The following is a 22063-nucleotide window of genomic DNA, read 5'->3' on the forward strand; positions in this document are numbered from 1 at the left end:
TTTTTTTTGCTTTTGTACTTCACTCTTTGGGTGGAGGGGGGTTATGGTCATTTTTTTTTTTTTTTTTTAAACTAAAGTCTGCAACCGTGGTGTGCAATTTACGTTCCCCTTCAGAACATTTTAAATGGAAGATGTTCAGCATGCTGCCTGTTTTTAAGGGCATTGTGCTTTGAATTCTGGTTCTTTAAACATAGAAGTATGCGTCAGAAGGAGCTACATTGTGTCTTTGTAGAATTAGAGAAAGCCAATGACAGAGTACCAAGAAAGGAACTGTGGTACTGCATGCGCTAGTCTGGTGTGGCGGAGAAATGCGTTAGAATAGTACAGGACATGTATGAGGGCAGCAGAACAGCGGTGAGATGTGCCGTAGGTGTGTCAGAAGAATTTAAGGTGGAGGTGGGACTGCATCAGGGATCCACGCTGAGCCCCTTCCTGTTTGCGGTAGTAATGGATAGGCTGACAGATGAGGTTAGACTGGAATCCCCTTGGACCATGATGTTCGCAGATGATATTGTCATCTTCAGTGAAAGCAGGGAGCAGGCGGAGGAACAGTTAGAAAAATGGAGGCACGCACTGGGGCCGGCCGTGATGTACGGATTTGAGACTGTGGCACTGAAGAAACAACAGGAAGTAGAAGGAAGGCCACGTCTGATATTTGTCAAAATATTGCGATGATGTAGTATTGCAGGTCACTCGGCGAAACTATGTTGCGGTTTAATCGCTGAGTTTCCAATCTCTGTCTTTTAATATTTGCCTATATGTGTCCTGCGATTGGTTGGCGAGCGGACCTGGGTGTACCCCTGCGTTTTGCCCCAAAGTCAGCTGGTATCGACTCCGGCCCACCTGCAACCCCAATTGAGGATCATCACTATAAAAGCGGAGAGATGGATGTTACTCGGCGATTGCCACCCCCTATCGCTGATCCAACAGAACCCCAGTGACGGTCTCCAGATGGCAAAAAGACGCCTGCCCCCTCCCATCATTTTCATCCACCTGCAAACTTTCTCCCACCCCCTCGTCATGTCTATAATTCATGACCAGGTGCGGCAGCATCTTTCTTCAGCATGCGCCCGAAAGAAAGAGAGAGAGAGAGAGAGAGAGAGGGGGGAAAAAAGACAGATGTTCAATATCCGCTTCCTTTGTGCGTTTTGCAGTCATTTCCTGCCCCTTTTTTTGCTTTATGCAAATTCTGGTATTGTGGTAATAATAATATGGTATACGAAGTCAGTGACGGTGTCTGTGTAGTCTGCCTTTCACCTGAAGTTTCCCGGGGAAGGCTCCAGTACTCCCGGGACCCTTGTGAGGACGAGCGGCTTGGAAAACGGACATGGACAAGTCGCAGCCTTGGGTACTCTTCAAAATCATGTTGACATAAAAACCTGCTTTCTTTAGTGTTTCACATACGCACGTAAATGTTGACGTCTCCTCACCAATACTGAACCTTGCTGACTGATATTTCTCCTTCCCCCGCGAACGCACATTTCCTTGCGTATTTCTCTTTAACATCATCACTTCCTGCCATTCAGCCACCCGCAAGAGGAAGAAAGACCCCGCTAAATTATGGATATGCTTTAACAAGGGACTTTGCGGGTCCCGCCTCTCTCTTGTCCTCAGCCGCCTCTTAAATCGATAGCGGCTGACTGTCACGGGTCACCGGGCCGGACGAACGGGGTCAGACGCCCACGGAGGAGCGTTGTCTTTCCGACAGAGGCGATAACTCGTCTCTATCTCAAGAGTTCTTTTTTTAAAGGACGCCCAACCACTTTCAATTTAACTCCAATATCCGCCTCAGAGTGACTCGGAATGGCATTTCGGTTTAAGTGGTCGTTTATATACGCGGTGAAATCCTTTTTACTGCGCCAAATGTGCTCTACGGATTAACATTGTTGGGGAGCGGGGCTGGTTTTAATTGAGGAAATGCTGCTGGGTTTTTTAATGCAGGGATCTGTACTTTTTACTTCTAACTTTCCTTTTTTTTTTTTTTTTCACCTCAGCGGACGATGACAGGATGTGTAAAAACAAGTATTGTATCTTTAATTTGTGTTCAGTGCATAGTGTGAGCACCTCAGCGACTTCTCTCCATGTCACTAGTTTGCAATCAAAGTGTGTGAGCAACTGTCGCCGGTGGCGTACACAGAGCAGATCCCCTGTTAAGGTGACACGTGAGTGGGGGATTACTGAGCATTATTTTCTGAGAAAACAACAGTCCGTCCACTGGGCCGCAGATGCGGGCGAGCGTGAAAGTGTGAGAGGTGTTACATTAGCACCTGGATGTGCCAACAGCACACTCCTGACCTTTTAGTGGCGACTGATAACCTGCTCGCTTTCTCTTAAATCCTCCACTCCTTCCTTCATCAATTCCCACAGTCTCAATTTTTGTTTTGTTTTTTGTTTTAACTCGCCGTTTCCTGTCATTTGCAGCTATTTGTCTTCTGAAGCTAAAACAGCCCTCTTAGGAGCATTCGCCTTTTGCGGAAATTCTCCCATTTGATGACTGTGGGTGATGATGATAAACCGTTTTGTTTTCATCAAAAGGACGGGAATTTGTGAATAGCTTCTGACAAAATAATTGCTCTTGTAACTCTCTAATCAGACGACCACTCCTTAAGTACAGGGGGAAAAAAGAATAATAAATGACTGGACTCTCTTCCTTTTGCTGCAGTTTAGTTGGACTGTGCATTACTTGTTTCTCTTACCACACTACCAGTACACCACTGTGTACGATCAGTAATCATGTAAAACTCACATTGGGATCCTTTGTTTAGCTAAGCGTACCCTTTTGGCTCACTTCTGAAGCCATGGACCCATTTTTGTGATCACAAAATACTCATTTGTGCCTCTGAAAAATACAATGTGATCATAAAAGCCCAAAGATTTGGCATACTCAAACTACATTTTTAAAATATAATTACCGTCATTTCCGGCCTACAGAGCCCACCTGATAAGCCTCACTCGGTACATTTGGAAAGGAAATACCATTTGGTACATAAGTCGCAGGGCCCACATTGAAACGATGTTGAAACACGAGATATGTACAACGACATTACTCAGAGTTTTAAAAGTTTTAATACCTTATCTTAGCTTAACATAGCAACAACATGATAGCATGAACTGGGCTGGTTAAATGAAAAAAAAAATCATACATATATATAAAAAGCTGTAACACAGCAGCAACAGGCCAGCGCAGCACTAACAAGGCCGGTTAAAAAAAACATACCGGTAAAAGTCAGTTCCTCAGCACATATATTCCACCGGTGTCACTTTTTCTGCTCGAGTGGCCCCTTGAGGCCGTTAAAAGAATGCACAAATTAGCCGCATCACCACATAAGACGCAGGGTTGAAAGCGTGTGTCAGTTTATAAATCAGGAATTACGGTAATAAACGTTTTTGCGAAAAGGTTATGCTGAAGGGGGTAGTTGGAATTAAGCTTGATTCTGTCATCAAGCGCGCCATTTTGCCGATCACTGGCGTGGCAAAATCGTGACAGAATTGGGGAAAAAAAAGCCATAAAGTTTCCTCATATTTTTCCGATATTTACTTTAATAATAACTTTAGTCCCGAATTAGGTCGGTGACACTGTATGGCTAAAAAGTTAGTGGAACAAAAACACCACCACCAACATCAACAAAAAAAAAAGTCAGTGTAATTACTAGACCGGAGTGAATTCCATTCTTAGTCTGGCGCACCCCCTTGGCAACCCTTAGCTTGAGAGCAGCCGCTACAAATGGTTACGCCTTGAACACTGGCGACGCAGACAACTTTCTTCAAGTCACCTGCCAGGGGCCCTAATTAGACTGATAAGCAGTGCAAGTGGAATCAGAACTTGGCTGTAATCAGCCCCGCGGAGCCCTGACAGACGGTTAAATGAGGAGGAGATGAGCCGTGGCAGCTCAACAGGTGTCCCTTTAAAAAAAAAAAAAAAAAAAGTCTCTCGCTTTATGCACGCTCGTCGAAACTGCCTCGCCACTGCAATCACGGGAGAGTTTGCCCGACATATGTAGTGGATATTTGGGATACGCGTGCCGCAGCCGCCCGCGTAAAGATTTATCCGTCACGCTGTGACTCGAAATTGCCGCTTCGTGTTCCCAAAAGAAATCGTTTGCGTGGAGCTGTGCTCTAAGATTGATTTTTTTTTTTTTTTTTTTTGTGATGTGTTGGTGTCAAAAAAATAACAAAGTGAGGCTTTTTTTTTTTTTTTTTTAAGTCTGCATTTTCTTAAATATACCTTGCTTTGTCTGGTCCAGTTGTGAGGATAATCAATTTTTTACATGGGTGGGGGGGATAGTGGTCACAATAGGGTTACAACCTGTGGAAAAAAATGCTCATTTACGATCACAAAATACTGAAGGTATAATGTGTGGAGATATTTTGTGGGCATGTTTATTTTATGGCCACATTTAAAGAAAAAAAAAAAAAAGTCACATGTCTGAAGTTCTATACATTTTGCTCCTGAAGACGCAAAAAGGGTGGAATACGGAATGATACTAGTGCTAATAACGTCTCTGACAGGCAATGTCATGTTTCTAATGCTGACAGCTGAGCGAGGCGGTTGTGTTGCGTCTTCTTTTGACACCCTCCACCACTTCGCAGCTGCACACGCAGATGACGAGCACGGAAGGCTCGCGCCTCGCCAAAAAGCTCGGCGGTGGCGGCGAGGGAGAGAGAAAGTGAGAGGCGGTTCGGGGGTTAGTTGATGCGGCGTAAAGGTTTGCGGGGCTTTTAGATTGGCAGCTGACGGCTCAGCGCGGATACGATCACTTTTTGATTTATCTCCAAAAGAGTGTTGTATTAGAACCCATCGTGAAAACGGACCTTCTAGTCACACATATTCAACTTAAATATGTTTACATTGAGGGAACGTGTGCTTTCTTTAAAGCCCTAAAATGCTGCAAGATGCAGCCAAAGCCCAACCTGAGTACTAATGACATCAGGTTATTATTGTTGAACTGCGACATGAAGATTTTTGTACTTTTGGGAAGTTTAGTCTGGATTGTTAGTGGGGAGTTTTTTTTTTTTTTCCCAAAAAGTGCTAAAGCTTCCACCCTGAAAGGATTTCTCGGTGTGCCCCCTCCTTGCAGAAATGTCTGTAGTGCCTCACAAAACTACACTGAGTCCTTTTGCGCGCCCTGAATATCCAGTGCCGAACATACAGAATCTTTCAACACCCAGTCTACATCTAGTTATCAAACGTTATTTGATAATTGTCATAACCCCTGCAGAGCCCCTTCACCCTGTCCCTCATGCCCCCACCCTTCCCTTATACTCTGGACTTGAGTGATGGGGTCTGTGATTGCTAATGACAGTCGGAACAAATTTTCAGTAATGAGGTCACATGGGTTGTCGTTTCCCACCCCGAACATCCTTTCTCTCGTCCCCCCCCCCCCCCACACCACCACCTTCTGAAATCACCCTTCACAGGTCTGACTGTACAGTCAAGCTGTTCCTGAAACACGAGTCAGCCAGCCGGCGAGGAACGGATCAATTCCTTCCTCTGCGAGGCCTCCCTGCAGCCAAAATGGAAGCCTTGTCTGTCTTTTTTTCATTTTTTTATTTTTATTTTTTTATTTTTAATATATCCTGACTCACTGGAGCTCACATCCTGCCCTCTTGTCCGTGTTAAGCCCGCTTCGTCTCCAACCTCATTGTTGGTGCACCAAAAAAACAAAATACAATTAACTAATGGAAACTTTTTGTTGTGTATTTTATACAATGATGCAAACTAAATTAATTAACCCACTTCAATAGTTTGCTTGCCTATTCACTCGGATGACGTCAAAATGTACGTGAATCTATTTGAGACAAAGCGTCAATTGGTCTATTAGCGCTGTCTTTTTCCCAACTTTTTAATCCACCCCCCTCCTTCAACAAAGTTTGCTCTTGCCCTCTCACACTCAAAAAAAGGCGTCTACAGTATTTGTAGGACGTATTTATTTAACATCAGCGCCAGTCTTTCTCCAAATTTTAAGCCGTGCGTCCCGTCCAGTGGACCTTTCCAATGCCGATCATAAGCTCCGCCCCCTTAGCCATGTCCCACCAGCTTCGAAAATAGCGATTGAACAGAACGTGTTTGAAGCCTATTCTCTGTCGCGTATCCCAGATAATATTGGGGTATGTTTTTTGCCAAATGCGTCAGACTTGTCCAAGAGACTTCTACAGAGCGGTCTCAACTATCTTGGATATCTTTCATCAGAATTTCACGTTCCCCAAGCGCATCTGAGGACCATTTTCTTCGGAACATTAATTTTTCCAAGCGCACGCTGCTGACAACCGGCATTGCTTGTGGGACAATACGGCGAGAGGGGCGGCTATCTGATTGGCTATTATTGTACGAGTGATTCACAGGTCGGAAAGGTCCATTGTGTTGACGCGTACATGCCGGCGTTTGCGTGCGTGAGCCCGTTCGTTCCCGCGTCATCCTCACGACGCGTGTTCTTCGCCGGGCATGAGCAGGATGTCCGCACCGGCACGTCATCGGCTCGGCCCATTAGCTTGTAGAGAGCGCATTGTGGATGAAAAGCGCATTTGTGTAGGTGCGAATATGTACGGCGCTGCAGGTGCGCATTTTGCCCACCCATGCGTGAGGACGCGCACTGCCTATGTATTTGCTCACTGATGTGGTTAGTAATGCGGAGACTTGCAGGAGGTGGTCCGTGGAGAGAGCCTGCAGGATAATTGCTGCCACGCTGACAGGTAGGGCTGCCTCTGTCATCGTTGCCTCAGTGGGGAGGGAAGTAGTCGTGTGCGGGGGGAGTTCCTCCAATGAGCATTTCCCCTAGTTGGCTCTCTTCAAACAGTAGCTGACATCCAGAAGTTTACATCGGCTGTCACTCACGGACGCGTCTTAAGATGTCAATTTGAACCCCAAGCAGAGCAATTTTATTTGGTAACTAAGGTAACTGAATCTGCTTTACATGATTAAAAGGATTTGAATACAAATATTTAAAAAAAGGGGGGAAACTAAAAATCACAAAATATATTTAAAAAAAAAAAGACAACTCTTATTGATGTTTTTATTTAAGTTTGAATGTGTTTGAGTGTCATCGCACACACGCACATTTAATATCCCTAATGAGATGAGCGCAGTTTTCCGGTTGATTTCAAATCAAAATTTCACAGCTTGACTTGCAACAGCGGCCCGGCGGTCACACAGGGGCTGCTGTCAGCCACAGCTCACCCCAGGAAGGCTCACACACAGACTGACGTCCCACCAGGCATGCGTCATAAAGGCACACACAATACTGACAGTATTTCCTAAAAATGTAAAACTTACAATTACATCAAATATGATTACAATGTGTTTCACCTACTAAATTTAAATGTTTAAAACGGGTAACGTTAAAAATATATATCCATTTTATTCCCCGGGATCACAGATGGAACAAATCCGATGGAATAACTGTTTTACAATTGCAGGTACGCGTGATCAGCACCCAATTGGACCGTGGCACTGATTCCGTGATTGTGATACATGTACCAATAGCCAGTTACTTGAAGTACAAAAATACAACTAATCGGGCTGACTTGCAATTATCGATGTGGGTATTGTGATCGGTTGTCGTGTGCCAGGTCAAGTACACTAAGCATAGCATAGCAGCAAGGACACACTTTCCGCATTTTCCCACCTGTGGGGTCTCTCGCATACTCGAAATCGCCGCCATGCCCGTTTTGTTTTTCCTCGTCTTTTGCCATCATCCTATCACTTGTGAGCGATTGTCATTGACTGACATCCACCGAGGATTCTGCCCCATCTGGAGGGGAGGGGGGGGGGCGGCAGAATGTGAGTCATTTGCCGGCTCCGCCGCTCTTCCCGCCATCTCCCGCCGTCCGTGACGAATTGGTGTCAGCACCAATCAAAGGCAAAATGGCTCTTCTACACCCCGTGTCAGAACAGCCACAATCTATTTATCAAGCAACCAGCCAAGAAACTAATATTATGCGCGTGTGCACAAGGCAGTACTGCATTTATGCAAATAACAGGAACAGTCAATGGAAAGTGAGGTCTTCATATATACATTCTTGGGATAAGACGAAACAATGTTGCTGTCATAATACAAGTCATTTCCACGGAAATTGGAGTATTATATTAAAAATAAGTAATTTATTTGACTTATTAGGGCACTTTTTATTTGAACGGTCTTTCCTGAAGATTTTTATCCACGCTCCCTCTTCAACAGCGTTGGCGCACCCCCAGTAAACCCTCACAAACATTCACAACAAAAATGTAACTGTCATGTTTATTATTGCAATGTAACATTTTTACAATTTAAATTTTTAATCTAACGCGCACCCAGGGGTGCGCATATCGCATTTTGGTAATATTAGAAGCACCGCGCCCGTTCGAGACATGCAGTAGAGGCAAGGAGTTGTGAAGGTTTATTATTGAGCCATCTTCCAAAAAGGCCCCCTAATAAGAATAAGGAAAGGGGTGTGTGGGTGGGTGGGGGGGGGATACGCAATTATAAAAGTGTCATGTGGGTTCCGTTTGAAAGAGGAAGGAGCCTGTAATGTATTTGATATCAGAGACAGGGTCTTTGGTGCACCCTCGGCGCATGCTAATTACGCCGCTGCCGCCATTACCGCCGAACCAGGGCCACTGGCGCACTTTATTACCTTCAACGTCATTTGTAATTGTCAGGCAGAAAAAGAGAAAACTGGCATTTAAAAGGATTTTTTTTTTCAGTTTTGCTTGAGCTTTTTGTGTCGCAGAGCCACCGGTCATGTTGATTTTAGGCTAAATAACAGCAGTTGGTTTGTGTGTGTGTGTGTGTGGGGGGGTAATTCTGTTGGCTTATCTGCGTGAAACGATCGATCAGGGTGAATAAACAGCAAGGCAGCCAGAATCCCCCCCACCCCACCACCCATGCCCAGCCCCGCCCTCTGAACCATGCTGCGAACAGCACACTCTGAAACCATGTGACAACGCTAGCCGGCGCGTGATTGGCAGCGCTGATTAGATGCTTCCGCCCGATGATGTCATCGGCACACAGCAAAAACTGAGCTTTAAAAAAAAAACAAACAAAAAAAACACAAAAACGACTGAAATTAGAAATGTACAGTGGTGCGTTTAGAGGAACCAAAAAGTTTTACATTTGGGTTAAGTATGGGTCGATGACCAATCAACCAACACTTAATCCAACTGTTAAACTTGGGTTGGGAATTGAAATATGTACAGTGACCAAACTGGAAAAGGGTTGCAAATCATAAGCAATACAAGCTAGCGCTGTGTGGATTATTTTCTTTTATTTTAAGGGGCAGGCTAGTTGTGTTGATGAGCTTCTTCTTGCTGTCTTTTTTTCTTTCGGCTTGTCCCGTTAGGGGTCGCCACAGTGTGTCATCTTTTTCCATCAAAGTCTATCTTGTGCATCTTCCTCACTAAGACCCACAGTCTTCATGTCCTCCCTCACCACATCCATAAACCTTCTCTTTGGTCTTCCTCTCGCTCTTTTGCCTGGGAGCTCCATCCTCAGCATCCTTCTACCAATATACTCACTCTCTCGCCTCTGAACATGTCCAAACCATCGAAGTCTGCTCTCTCGAATCTTGTCTCCAAAACATCCAGCTTTGGCTGTCCCTCTAATGAGCTCATTTCTAATCCTAGCCAACCTGCTCACTCCGAGCGAGAACCTCAACATCTTCATTTCTGCCACCTCCAGTTCAGCTTCCTGTTGTTTCTTCAGTGCCACCGTCTCTAATCCGTACATCATGGCCGGCCTCACCACTGTTTTGTAAACTTTGCCCTTCATCCAAGGGGAGACTCTTCTGTCACATAAAACACCAGACACCTTCTGCCAACTGTTCCATCCTACTTGGACCCGTTTCTTCACTTCCTTACCACACTCTCCATTGTTCTGGATTGTTGACCCCAAGTATTTGAAGTCGACCCCACCGCCCCTCTCATTCACACACATATATTCTGTTTTACTTCAGCTAATCTTCATTCCTCTCCTTTCCAGTGCGTGCCTCCATCTTTCTAATTGTTCCTTCACCTGCTCCCTGCTTTCACTGCAGATCACACTATCATCTGCGAACATCATGGTCCAAGGGGATTCCAGTCTAACCTAGTCTGTCAGCTTATCCATTACTAACGCAAACAGGAAGGGGCTCAGCGCGGATCCCTGATGCAGTCCCACCTCCACGTTAAATTCTTCTGACACACCTACGGCACATCTCACCGCTGTTCTGCTGCCCTCATACACGTCCTGTACTATTCTAACATATTTCTCCTCCACACCAGACTTGCGCATGCAGTACCACAGTTCCTCTCTTGGTACTCTGTCATAGGCTTTCTCTAGGTCCACAAAGATACAATGTAGCTCCTTCTGACCTTCGCTGTACTTTTCCACGTGCATCCTCAAGGCAAATAATGAATCTGTGGTACTCATTCTAGGCACGAAACCATACTGTTACCCGCAGATACGTACTTCTGTCCTGAGTTTAGCCTCCACCAGTCTTTTCCATAACTTCATTGTGTGGCTCGTCATCTTTATTCCTCTGTAGTTTACACAGTTGTGAACGTCATAGTCGCGTGACGTCACATACTTGGAAAGCATAACTGGATTGGCTGGCTGTTTGGTTCTGACCTTAAGTAACCCTGCTTGGTGGCACAGTCGATGAATTTCAAGACAGCGAATTGTAGCCAGTTGAATTATTCACGTTGAAAACTTACACCGAAATACAACTATTGAAAACGTGATCACTTTACATTTCAAATTCAAATCCTGTTTTCAGTGGCATTTCAAAATCAAATCCTGGTAGCACATATTTACTTCCATAGCAAACTCTCCTCTGCCTGTGGTGTTTTCCTACTCGTGCCTATGATTGTGAATCATAAGCCTGTCACTATGAGTTTATCCGCAACTCTGTTTCTTTTCACTGTCGTCGTTTTTAATGTTAATTTGAATACAATGTTTCCTAAATGCCCGTTTGCAGCAATTTGACTGTATTTGTTTCTGGTAGAATCTCTTTTTATCCATTCAACTAAATTATATTGCGAACGCGTGCTTGCGGGGAGCAAGGGAGAAAATAAAGGAAGCCGAAGACATAAGGCTCATAAAAGTGACAAGCGTATCTGCTGCAATGTATATTTTGACAAGTATCGTCACGTACAAGTCCCAGCTGAGAAGGGTCACGTGTGATTTATTGTACGCCGCCGCCCGGCGCTTCTTCATACTCTGAGCTCGGAGTCATATTGTTTTTTGGAGTGAGAAATGGATAGGAGCCTATCTGTTTGGAAAACGGCGGCGGGAGAGGGAATGGGTGCAGCCCCCCCCCCCCCCCCCCCGTCTTTTCAGCTGTCCCGATAGGTGCAGACCGTCATTATATGTGCGGGGTGGGGGGATGATGGGCGGAATGGCAGCTTTAATATCCAAGCGATTGCCTACTGATAAGGCTAACGGCTGTGGAGAGAGCGAGGTGTGACAACCCCACGTCCCCCCCCCCCACCCACCCCCACCCATCTGCAATAAACACTTTCATTTTGTTTTGGACGGGATTGACGTATAGAGAGGCGGGAGCGAGGATCCAGATAGGGAGTGGGAGTGGGGGGGGGGGGGGGTGTATCTGCGTATTAACAGATCAGTCAGCGGGGCCGGGCTGAAATCTGCCAACTCGATTCCCTCGTTTGGAGGCATTACGGCAGGCTGGAATACCGAATACTTCGAGGGCCACAGGAAGTGATCCATCTCGCCGCACCGCGTTTGTATCGCTTCCAACAATAACAACCACATGTCATGTGTCAGAGGAATGAACATATATATTCATGGCTTTAAGCTCGGATGACTTCATGATTATCATTCTGGGGATCGCCGTTAGAATTCACGATGAGGGCGGGGACGCCAATACGTTAGCGGCGAGCATATGGCGGAGAAGCGGCCCATTTTAATCAAATTATACTCGACGGCAGATAATGATGTTGAGTGCATATGCTCGTGAGCAATTTAAAGGTCAGATAAAGTCTGGCTCGCACCTCGTATTTCTGCTCCTCGTTGTGCGCGTCAAGGATTTCCAATCGTGTCCAAGGCAGCGGGTGATTGAAATGGCCTTTTCTTCCTCCCCTGACAAGTCCTTGATGAACTTTTTTTTTTTTTTAAGTGTTCTTCACTTCTTCCCACGCGGATTCCGAGAAGAAGTCGGGAGGCTTATCATTTGAATCACACCCGGTTTGGCGCATACAAGTACTGTATTTATTCGTTTCGGCGACATTGGGTTTGCACGCTCACGTCAAACCTGAAGTGGAAGCGGCGATGATCGGGAAGAGCCTTGAAAGTAACATTTAAAAGAGGTTTATTTATTCAGGCGTTGGCCTTTGCGGTCTTGCCAGTGAGGCGGCCATGGTCCGCGGAATTTGTACTCATAGGAAATAATGGAAAGTGAATTCAAGTAATATCCTGCATATTCACATTCCGCTCCTCACAAATTCAACTATCCACCTCTATGGTGCTCTTTCTGAAATGTCCTAAAATGGCCAAAGCGCCTTCTAAATAAGAATTGGTGTCAAGGAAGGATGTTGAACTGGCACTTTACGAATGAGAGACGAGCTTTTCTCTGTTGGGTAGAAGTTAAGGCTGATTTCAAAACGTGAGAGTGGAGTCTCTCATGATGAAAGAAATACAATTAAGGATTTGCAATCGTACATTTTGAACACGATTAATATTTATGATTTGTTGGTCTGGACCATTTTCCAATCAAATTATAGAGAGAGACAAAAAAAAAAAAAATCTGACTTTGCCTGTATTAATCAGGAAAAATGCCCAAGTGAGGCCGGATTATCGGTATCTGTACCCTGCTTTATTTCTCCATGCATCCATTTTCTTTGCCGCTTATCCTCACGAGAATGCTGGAACCTATCCCAGCCGTCAACGGGCAGGAGGCGGGGTACGCCCTGGACTGGTTGCCAGCCAATAACAGGGCACATAATAGAGATGTGGGAGGAAACCGGAGTACCCGAAGGCAACCCACGCAGACAAGGGGAGAACATGCAAACTCCACACAGGCGGCTACGGGATTGAACCTGGGACCTCAGAACTGTGTGGCCAACGCTTTCCAGCTGAGCCACTGTGGCACCCTGCTTTATTTAAAAGATGGATTTTTTTGAGGGTATGTGTCAGGGAGGTGTTACACCCCCCAAAAAAAATGACCATCTTGTTACATTGGAACCTGATAAATATGGAGCACACGCAGATTGTCTTTTTATCAAGGGCTCAGCGTCACCGGGAAAACCGCAAAGATCAAAAAAGACGCGGCAGAGATGGGATCACATCAGAGATGAGATGAGATCGGCTCGGACAATGCCTATTAAGAATCTCTGGAGAAGTCTCGCTGAAATGAGACCTGACGTCTCCTTCCACAGTCTGTCAGGAATATTTGCCGGCTCATTTGAAGCGCATGAAATCGGCGCGTGCGCTTTGCAGTCCCGGCCAATTTACTCCGCGTATGTAATACGTGACACATCCTGAGAATTTCAATGTTTTCTTTTTGTTGGGGGCGGTGTTTACAAACTCTTAATCATAGACCTCTTGTGAAGATACTGTATGTCAGGGGTGTCGCGGGCCACATTGTAGTTACGGGATTCCCCCTCAGAGGGCCATTACGGGGCCGCAGTATCTCAACGTTATCATTTATGATATGAGAATTTGAAATTTGGGTACTGATTGTAACAATCATGGAAGTTGACATGATTTCCCGTTGCCAGCCACATAAAATCATGTGGCGCCCCGGATCTGGCCCCTGGGCCTTGAGTTTGACGCCTGTGCTGTATGTACATACAGAAGTAAATAAATCATATCTTTAAAAAAAAAAAAAAGTTGAGTAATGATTTATTTATACAGTTCTGTGAGACTTCCCAGCACAGATAGTTGCTCTAATTACATTCCCACCGCTGGTGTTTTGGCAAAAACGAGACGATTAGCAGAACGAAGAGCAACGAGCTGTCCTGCGTACAGAAGCATCCCCGGGCTGGACGCTCACTTCCGCCCCTCAACCGTCCAGCGGGCACTTTAATGATCTCTCTGAGTAGATTGTGTTTCCATTTAAAGCGGGGCCCTCCGCTCCTTTCCCGCGCATTGATTGGAGAGCCCTCCACGTTGATTGGCCGTTAAATACCGACCCGCTCCGGCCCGCGAGGACACGTCAGCCGGCGAGCCGGGCGGCGGTCACGTGTCGTCTGGCGTTGACGCGGGGCTAATCTTTTCTCCGTTTGGCTCGTGACGCCGCCGCCGCCGCTGCCCCAGAGGGGTCCTCATTAGCGGCCAAACGTTGCGTGACCTTTTGAGCACCTTCGCTCCTCCCCGCCACCTACGCCCTCGCCCAGCTGGGCCCAATTAGCTCGCTCATTACCCCCCTCCGAAACAGCGGCCAGGTAGCTCCACCCTGGCAGCCAGACGACAAAATACATAACACGAATTGAAAATGAGTTTCATCTATGAGACGCGCGGAGACTTTTCCCTACTCGCTAATGGCACTTTTTCTTGACTTGATTTATGGAGCATTCAATCTTTTAGTCCTTTGAATTTACGTGCCCCCCCCCCCCCCCCTTTCAAAAAAAGTACTCTCTTTGACTCCTCATTACTCGTGGATTCACTTTAATTTTTATGTTTATTGCCTTTTTTAACGAGTACATCATTGACTCCCTACTATACGGTGAAGAAAATAAGTATTTGAACACCCTGCTATGTTGCAAGTTCTACCACTTAGAAATCATGGAGGGGTCTGAAATTTTCATCGTAGGTGCATGTCCACTGTGAGAGAGGAGAAAAAAATCATGCAGGGGAACCTTCTGTGCCATGCATGATTTCAAACCATGACATCTTAGTGTATTACCAACAGTCACCTTGGGAACGGTGGGCCCACCTCTTTTCAGGTCATTGACCAAGTCCTGTCATGTAGTCCTGGGCTGTTTCCTCACCTTTCTAAGGGTCGTTGAGACCCCACGAGGTGATATCTTGCATGGGGCTCTGCTCCGATTGAGATTGACCGTCATGTTTTCTCATGATTGCTCCAACAGTGGACCTTTTTTCCAACCAAGCTGGTTGGCAATTTCTCCGTAGCTCTTACCAGCCGTGTGGAGTTGTACAATTTTGTCTGTGGTGTCTTTGGACAGCTCTTTGGTTTTGGCCATATTAGAAGTTTGAGTCTTACTGATTGTATAGGGTGGACAGGTGTCTTTATGCAGCTAACAATCTCACACACGTGCATCTAATTCAGGATAATGCATGGAGTGGAGATGGACTTCTAAAGGCGGAACTAACGGGTCTTTGAGGGTCAGGATTTTAGCTGATAGACAGGTGTTCAAATACTTATTTGCAGCTGTATCACACAAATAAATCATTAAAAAAAATACACAATACATTGTGATTTCTGGATTTTTCTTTTTAGATTATCTCTCTCACAGTGGACATGCACCTACGATGGAAATTTCAGACCCCTCCATGATTTCTAAGTGGGAGAACTTGCAACATAGCAGGGTGTTCAAATACTTATTTTCTTCACTGTAATGTCACGTAACAAAATAAACAAGGCACCATTTTATTTGCACCAGAAATAAAAACACCAAATAAGGCAATGGGGCAGTCAGACTGCGCGTGGATATTTTTGGGGAGTCGCTGTATATGTGACCTCGTCCAGCACCTGCCCTCCTTCCCCCCCCAACCCTCCCCTATTTCTCCTCCTCTTCGCCTAAAATATACGCCACCGCATTGACGAGATGATAGGATGATCAATGCGTCCTACTCAAACCGGCAAGATGAGAGGGTTTGAGCGCGGCAGACAGCCAGAGAGATGGATGATTATCCTAAAAGTAGCATGCTTAATTAGATGGAATGCCGCATACATTGTGGCCCGAGTGGAATCACCGGGACAGATTAAAATACTAATTAAAACGGGCCCTCGCCCGATGTGGAGTGCGAGGTGAGCTTCAGTCTCTGCAGGGTCATTTGCATAGCCTTCATCTGGGGGAAATGGGAATTAAAGGACCTGCGCGCTTTAACTCACATTCACATGCTAACAAACTCAATTAAGAGGATGCTGCGTTTTCCGCGCGTTATTTAATTTGGCGTAATCTATGAAAGCCCCCTTTGATTTTTGTTTTTTGTTTTTTTGTTTTTTTTTGCGACGTACGTGTTTGCTTCAAAGGTGGGGACGTGATGGATGTGTCGGATTTACATGAGAATATGTCTGACGAAGCGGGTCGGCGGAAGTAGCTTTGGCATATTTTGATGAGATCGTGAGATGTGCGGTGTATTAATTATTGTGAGGACAAAATGAGGGAGCTTAAGTTATCAGCGAAGACACTTCAGCTTCAGTCGGTTGCACTCCTGAATGTTTGGCGTCGTGACGGTCTTGCTCGATTTAAATGCTGCCAGTTATATCCGTGACCATTTGTAGGCCTTCAAACCAATGGTGCAGTGGTACCTCCAAGTGTGAATGTCCCAAAATGTGGCCAAGTACTCATGTGGATTTTCCTTTGCTGGAGGACCAAAAGGAAGTTGAACCAGCATCACATAACCGATTGTAGAAACACTGTACATCCGAAACCTAAATCCGTCCCAATTGAACACACATACGTGCACGTAAACTGAAAACTCTCCATAACAACCCTGGCTAAACTTCTGTGCTCCATGGCATGCTTCCTTGACACCGATTCGATACTTTCCTACTTAGGCAGGACTTTGGTGGCATCCTGTGACATTTTAAGTTTGGTTGTAGAAAGAGAGGGAAAAAAAAATCACACTTCACACACTTTCAACCCTGCGGTTTATGCGGTGATGCAGCAAGTTTGCGCATTTTCTTCTAACGGCCGCATGGGGGCACTCGAGCGGAAAAGGTAAGAGTGAGACCGGTGGAGTATATGTGCCGAAGAAGTGACTTTTACCGGTCCGGGCTTGTTAGCGCTGCGCTAGTGTGTTACTGCCGCCGTGTCGAAGTGATTTTTACCGGTATGTTTTTATTTTTAACCAGCCCTGTTAGCACGGCGTTAGTGTTAGCGCGGCGGCGCTAGCATTAAACTCTCTGTGTACTGTCTTTCTTTGGAAATATCTTGTTTAAATGTGGGCACTTGCGGCTTTTACACAACTGCGGCCTATGTATGTACCAAATGGTATTTCCTTTTCAAATGTCCTGGGTGAGGCTTATAACCAGGTGCGCTCTGTAGGCCGGGAATTACGGTACATTTGTGACTTGTGAACTGCAAATACGCCAGGGTTCCCCGTACTCTGCTATAGTCATCTTTCATCCACGTGACGAGTGAAGATCATCTCCGACTATTATGACATCGACTTCACGGTACCTTGTGACAGATGCTCGTCTTGCACCGCCATCCGTTCAGAACAATCGATTGACTGTCGAAGAAGCAGCGGTTCATTTTCCCAGTTGCGCCGACCCAGCGGTAAATGACGCACGTTCCCGCGTGGGCTGTTCTTTCCCTGCGATCGTTTTGACATCTGACTCACGTCGTCTCATCTGTTACATCACTCTCGATATCACCGACCAACTGGTTCCGCCCTGGGAAGTGGGAATTTAAAAAAAAAAAAAAGTGCTACTTTGTCATCCTCTGCTCATGCTCACTTCCGCCTCCGCTTTTGTCTCCCGTGCAGTTCGAGCAAAGCAGCAGCTGGAGAAGGAGACAGGCCTGAAGATAGTGGAGGCTGGAGTCAGTGACGTAAGTTGCATTCACTAAAAATATCCATCGTCCAATTCCTTAGCCCGTACATAGGAACTGAAGCCTATCCGATCCGACTTGGGTGCGAAACGCAGATACTGTACCACCCTGGACTGGTTCCCAGTCAATCACAGGGCAAATAGAGACAGACAACCACAAATTCAAATTGTTGGGTGAGGGTTCCCACCACAGGTGGCAAATTCAAGACCATTCATGCATTTTTTTTTTCCACGCAAAACTTTTTTCCACATTTTTTTCCTTGACTTCTGTTCAAAACTAGTCAATGCACAGTTTGAACTGATTAGTCGACTTTGTACTGCTTATCCTATTTTTAGGGGATTTCATTTTCTAATAGGCCAAATCACACAAGACTTCAAATCCTCTGTAGAGCGGCGAAATTTACAACCGGGAAGGCGACGGTTCACGGGTCCGAATGTATTACATTAAAATAGCTTACTTTTACAATGATGATATGTTCACAAATTGGACCTCGACACAAATCACAGCTATTTTTTTTTTTAATCTTGAAATGGAATTATCCTTATTCACTGTGCGTTATGAAGGTAGAAGTTGTTAGTTACTATTATGGGTAAATAGTTTCTTTGCATCTTTCCATGCCAAGAAAAGCTAAAAAAAGACCTAATTTATTAGTAGTGATGGGTGGATGTGGATCTTGCAAGACCACCCCCGATGTTACCCTTGATATATGCCATGGGTGACTGACAAATGGTAATAGCTGAACACCCGATTTCGTCTTCGATGAACCGAGCATGAATGTTTTTGGAATGTGGGAGGAATAAATACGGAAAATTCAAGTATATCTGTGAGGTGAAAACGAGCCAACGATTTAGCATATTATTGCGTTTGCGGTCATGGGCAAAGATATAACAGCCACTTGTTTTGGCATCCGTTTCACAACTGCAGCTTCATTTGTGCGGGCGCACGGCGGCCGTCTTAAGCCGGCCCGACGTATCGTCGCCACACATCCGTTTAAGTGTTTTTGCCGTGATTGCCATCCCTCTGCGTGTTAATTTCCTTTAGGCACCCCCGAGAGCTATTGTCGCCATGGCGAATATAGCCACAACAAGACAAAAAAAAAAAAAAGCCCGAGGCGTTTTGTTTAAAAGCTCAATGCGCAGTCACTATGTCCAGATTATCTGGAGGGCTTTTCGGCCCCAGGCGATGCACCCGTGACATATTCATTGGGCAAAAATTAAGAGGAGAACCGGAGGACCCTCAAACGTGATCCAGATGAAAGGAGAGTAAATGTGTATTCACTTGACGCTGATTAATATTCATATGTGTCAGAGGTAAGGATCTAATCAAGCGCCCATTGACGCGTCACAGCTCGCTTAGTAAATGAGTTTCTGTGCGGAAATGAGACAGACAGCCTCGTAGACCCCTGAGCTGGCCTGATCACCCGGCATGCTGGGATGGATGCTTGCCTGTGCATCGCGGGACGGTTGCCATTGGCAACAACCGGCGCGCATGGCATAGACTATCATTTTGTTCTGTTTGTCCCTTTTGGTGTCTTTCTTTGGCCATCTGCCTCACTTTTATATCCTGCGTCTTACTCTGTTTTCTCTTCATAGTCGCCTCAATTGTATGTCATTCATTTATCAGGTTCCACCCCCTCCCTTTTTTTATGTTTTTTTAATTTCTTTCCAGTGACTTATCTTATTCCCATCCTTGCTTCGCTTTCATTCATTCATACCCGCGCTGACTGATTTCGTGCACTTAGTGGCGGGGGCTGTGTTTGTCATATCGGGCCTATTTGTAGATAATTAGCCGCAATAATAGTCCCTCTGCAGGAGAGAGGCAGAGGGAGGAAGGGGGGGGGAGAAAAAAATTGCCTGCCTTCCACCTCATGGGGAGAAAATCTGCGCCTTCACTTGTTTGTGACGACGCATGTCGAGGAAGTGCTGCATTTACCGTCCCACACACACACACACACACACACACAAAAAAAAGTTGTCGATTGCTACTCTCTGGAATTGGGATGTGAGAGGAACAATCATCGACGACGGATGCAATGCTGCATCAATATAATAGATTTAGTTTTTTTTTTTTAAAGGAGTTTTACTTTTCGTATGTACAGTCAGTGATGTTAAAGATTGTCTTATTACCCGGTCTCTTTCACGTCTCAGACTAATCTCATTTCCCCATAAGAGCTGTGCCAACTTTGCCTGTATTTTGGATTTGTCAATAAATGAGGCAACGAGGACTGGAAGACTCGTGCTAAAACAAAGTAATAATGCAGCGGTGCAACAATAACACTGCTTGGTAATTGGAGTGAATCAAATAATATTGTGGTTGGAGTGAATTGTATTGCATGGCATCGTCATTTCAGTGAATCGTTCGTAATTGAAATGTGTATCGTTTTTGCCTTCGGAGTTAATTTTATTGTAACTGCAGGTATTTTTACGGCGTCGTTATTGGATTGAATTGTAATTTAACTGGAGTGAATCCTATTTTAGGGTTAGTTTGCACATCACCAAGTGAAACGTATTTCTTCTGAATTTGCGGGAAACATATTGGAACGCGTCGCCATTCGAGTGTATCGTCATGTACCGTAAAAATAGTACAGTGAATTGGTATTGCGATTGGATTAAGTTCAATTTTACGGAATTGTGTCAGTTTGAATCGCATTGCATTGTCATTTGAATACATCGTGCAGTAATCGCAGTGATTCTTACCATATATTTATTGGTCAATTTTGTCATTTCATAATGAGAGTGAATCATAATTGCACTGTGATTGGAGGCTAACATAATTAGTAATTGGCAGTTGGAGTGAAATTCATCTTATCTTAATTGGACTATCATCATTGGAGGAAAGGCTACTGTAATGGATTGTAAAGTTTGGTTTTGTAATTAAAACTGTATGGTAATTCATCTTGTAGCAAAGTGTTGTGATTATAGGGGATTGTATTGTAATTGAAGTGAATTGCATCATCATTTGAAATATTTTCATCATTTTTATTGCCTATAAATAGCATGAAAGCTATGCTATAAGGGAAGCTAGGTATCTTTATACATGGACGCGTGGTATCGTTGGAAGTGTATCGAGATAACCTGTCGCATTCCTCCCATTGAGGGGAAACGCACGTCCTTGCCCTGGATGCGATGGCGTCACCGCTTTGCAGTGGGAAAAGTGGAGAGTTGAGAAGAAGTTGTGCAAAATGGTCGCTTTTCACAGGAGAGGCCGCAGAGTGGCCTCTTCAAATGCATTAAGTTTAAAAGGTGTTAAACCACAAGCCTGCTTTCACTAGATTTGCTCTAAATTGACAGTTATGAGTGACTGCGTGCAAGAAGCTCACAGAGTGGGCTTTTCTTTCTACCTATTAGGGGCAAAAAAGAACAGCAAATATACTGGTTAAACTGCAATGACAATGCCCAAGACAGACAAATTAGCGTAGTAAAGTATTATTGCAGATGAGAGTACTTCCCCAAGTAGGGAGTCAAGCTGGCGCTGTGGTGGGTGTCATTAAGTCTTATCGCTTGCAACTCCCCTCTTCTTCCATTTCCATTGAAGAGGAGACAAATGACACAACAGCTTAGCAAAGATGTCCGGATAGAGCGCACGTCAATAGCGCTAGATGCAGGCGAGGATAAGCAAATGTCAACGCGGGGGGGTGGAAGGAGTCATCCATCAATAGGCGGAGAAGCAATATCTGGTTCATTCCGGATGCCGGCGTCGCCGCACCCCTAACGACAAAATGCAACAAAAAACGTCAACTTTGTTTTCCGTAAATGAAGTATGCCGGTGATGAGGGGGGAGGAGGCGGCGCGTCATTGTGATTAACAGCAAAGTCCCGAGTGGTAACGCGCCGAAGGACCCGAATAGCAAATGGAGGTCGTCTGGGAACATGTAACAAGTCTTGTATGGGATGTGGGGGGAAAAAAAAAAAAAATTTGGGACAAAGAAATTCCTGGTGGTTGATAAGGGTCCAGTGGTGCCGCAATCAGTTCTGTGACAATAGTTGGACTTCCATGTGCGCTACCTTCAAAACAGTGTCCCACTGAGATCAATTAGGTGTCCTTTTTCTGGCGAGTAATCCCCCAACTGCACATTCACTCTTCGCAAATTTGGGAATTGGGAATCTTTTGTCCCGTTTTCTCCCATTTACTAACGCTCACCTTTTCGCTTTTTTTTTTTACCTGTGTGCTCTTTTCGAGACACCCTAAAAGCCACAAGATGGTGGTGAAGCACTGTCTAGATAGGAAAGTAGCACAGTTGGTCCGGAGAATTATCTTTGAGTGTTGGGGAAAATGTTGACTTTAGCCTGGGTCGTTATGGAGAGTATTCATTGGACTTAGTGTTTGTTGTTTTTTTTTTTTTTTTTTTTTAACACTCTTGTCTTTGCTGCTGTGAGAAACAAGTCTGCTTTCCAAACAAATTTTTTTAGGC

General features: G+C 45.1%; 1 protein-coding gene across 1 annotated transcript in view; it reads left to right on the top strand.

The window, feature by feature from the left end:
- Positions 1–22063, top strand: part of ptprn2 (protein tyrosine phosphatase receptor type N2) — a 110201-nt gene that overhangs the window by 40699 nt on the left and 47439 nt on the right. The window contains exon 11 of the mRNA XM_061805863.1: positions 17589–17653. Within this exon, the coding sequence (XP_061661847.1) occupies positions 17589–17653 (65 nt within the window). The remainder of the gene's footprint in view (positions 1–17588; positions 17654–22063) is intronic.

This window comes from Syngnathoides biaculeatus, chromosome 19 (genome assembly GCF_019802595.1).
Source record: "Syngnathoides biaculeatus isolate LvHL_M chromosome 19, ASM1980259v1, whole genome shotgun sequence".
NCBI lineage: Eukaryota > Metazoa > Chordata > Actinopteri > Syngnathiformes > Syngnathidae > Syngnathoides > Syngnathoides biaculeatus.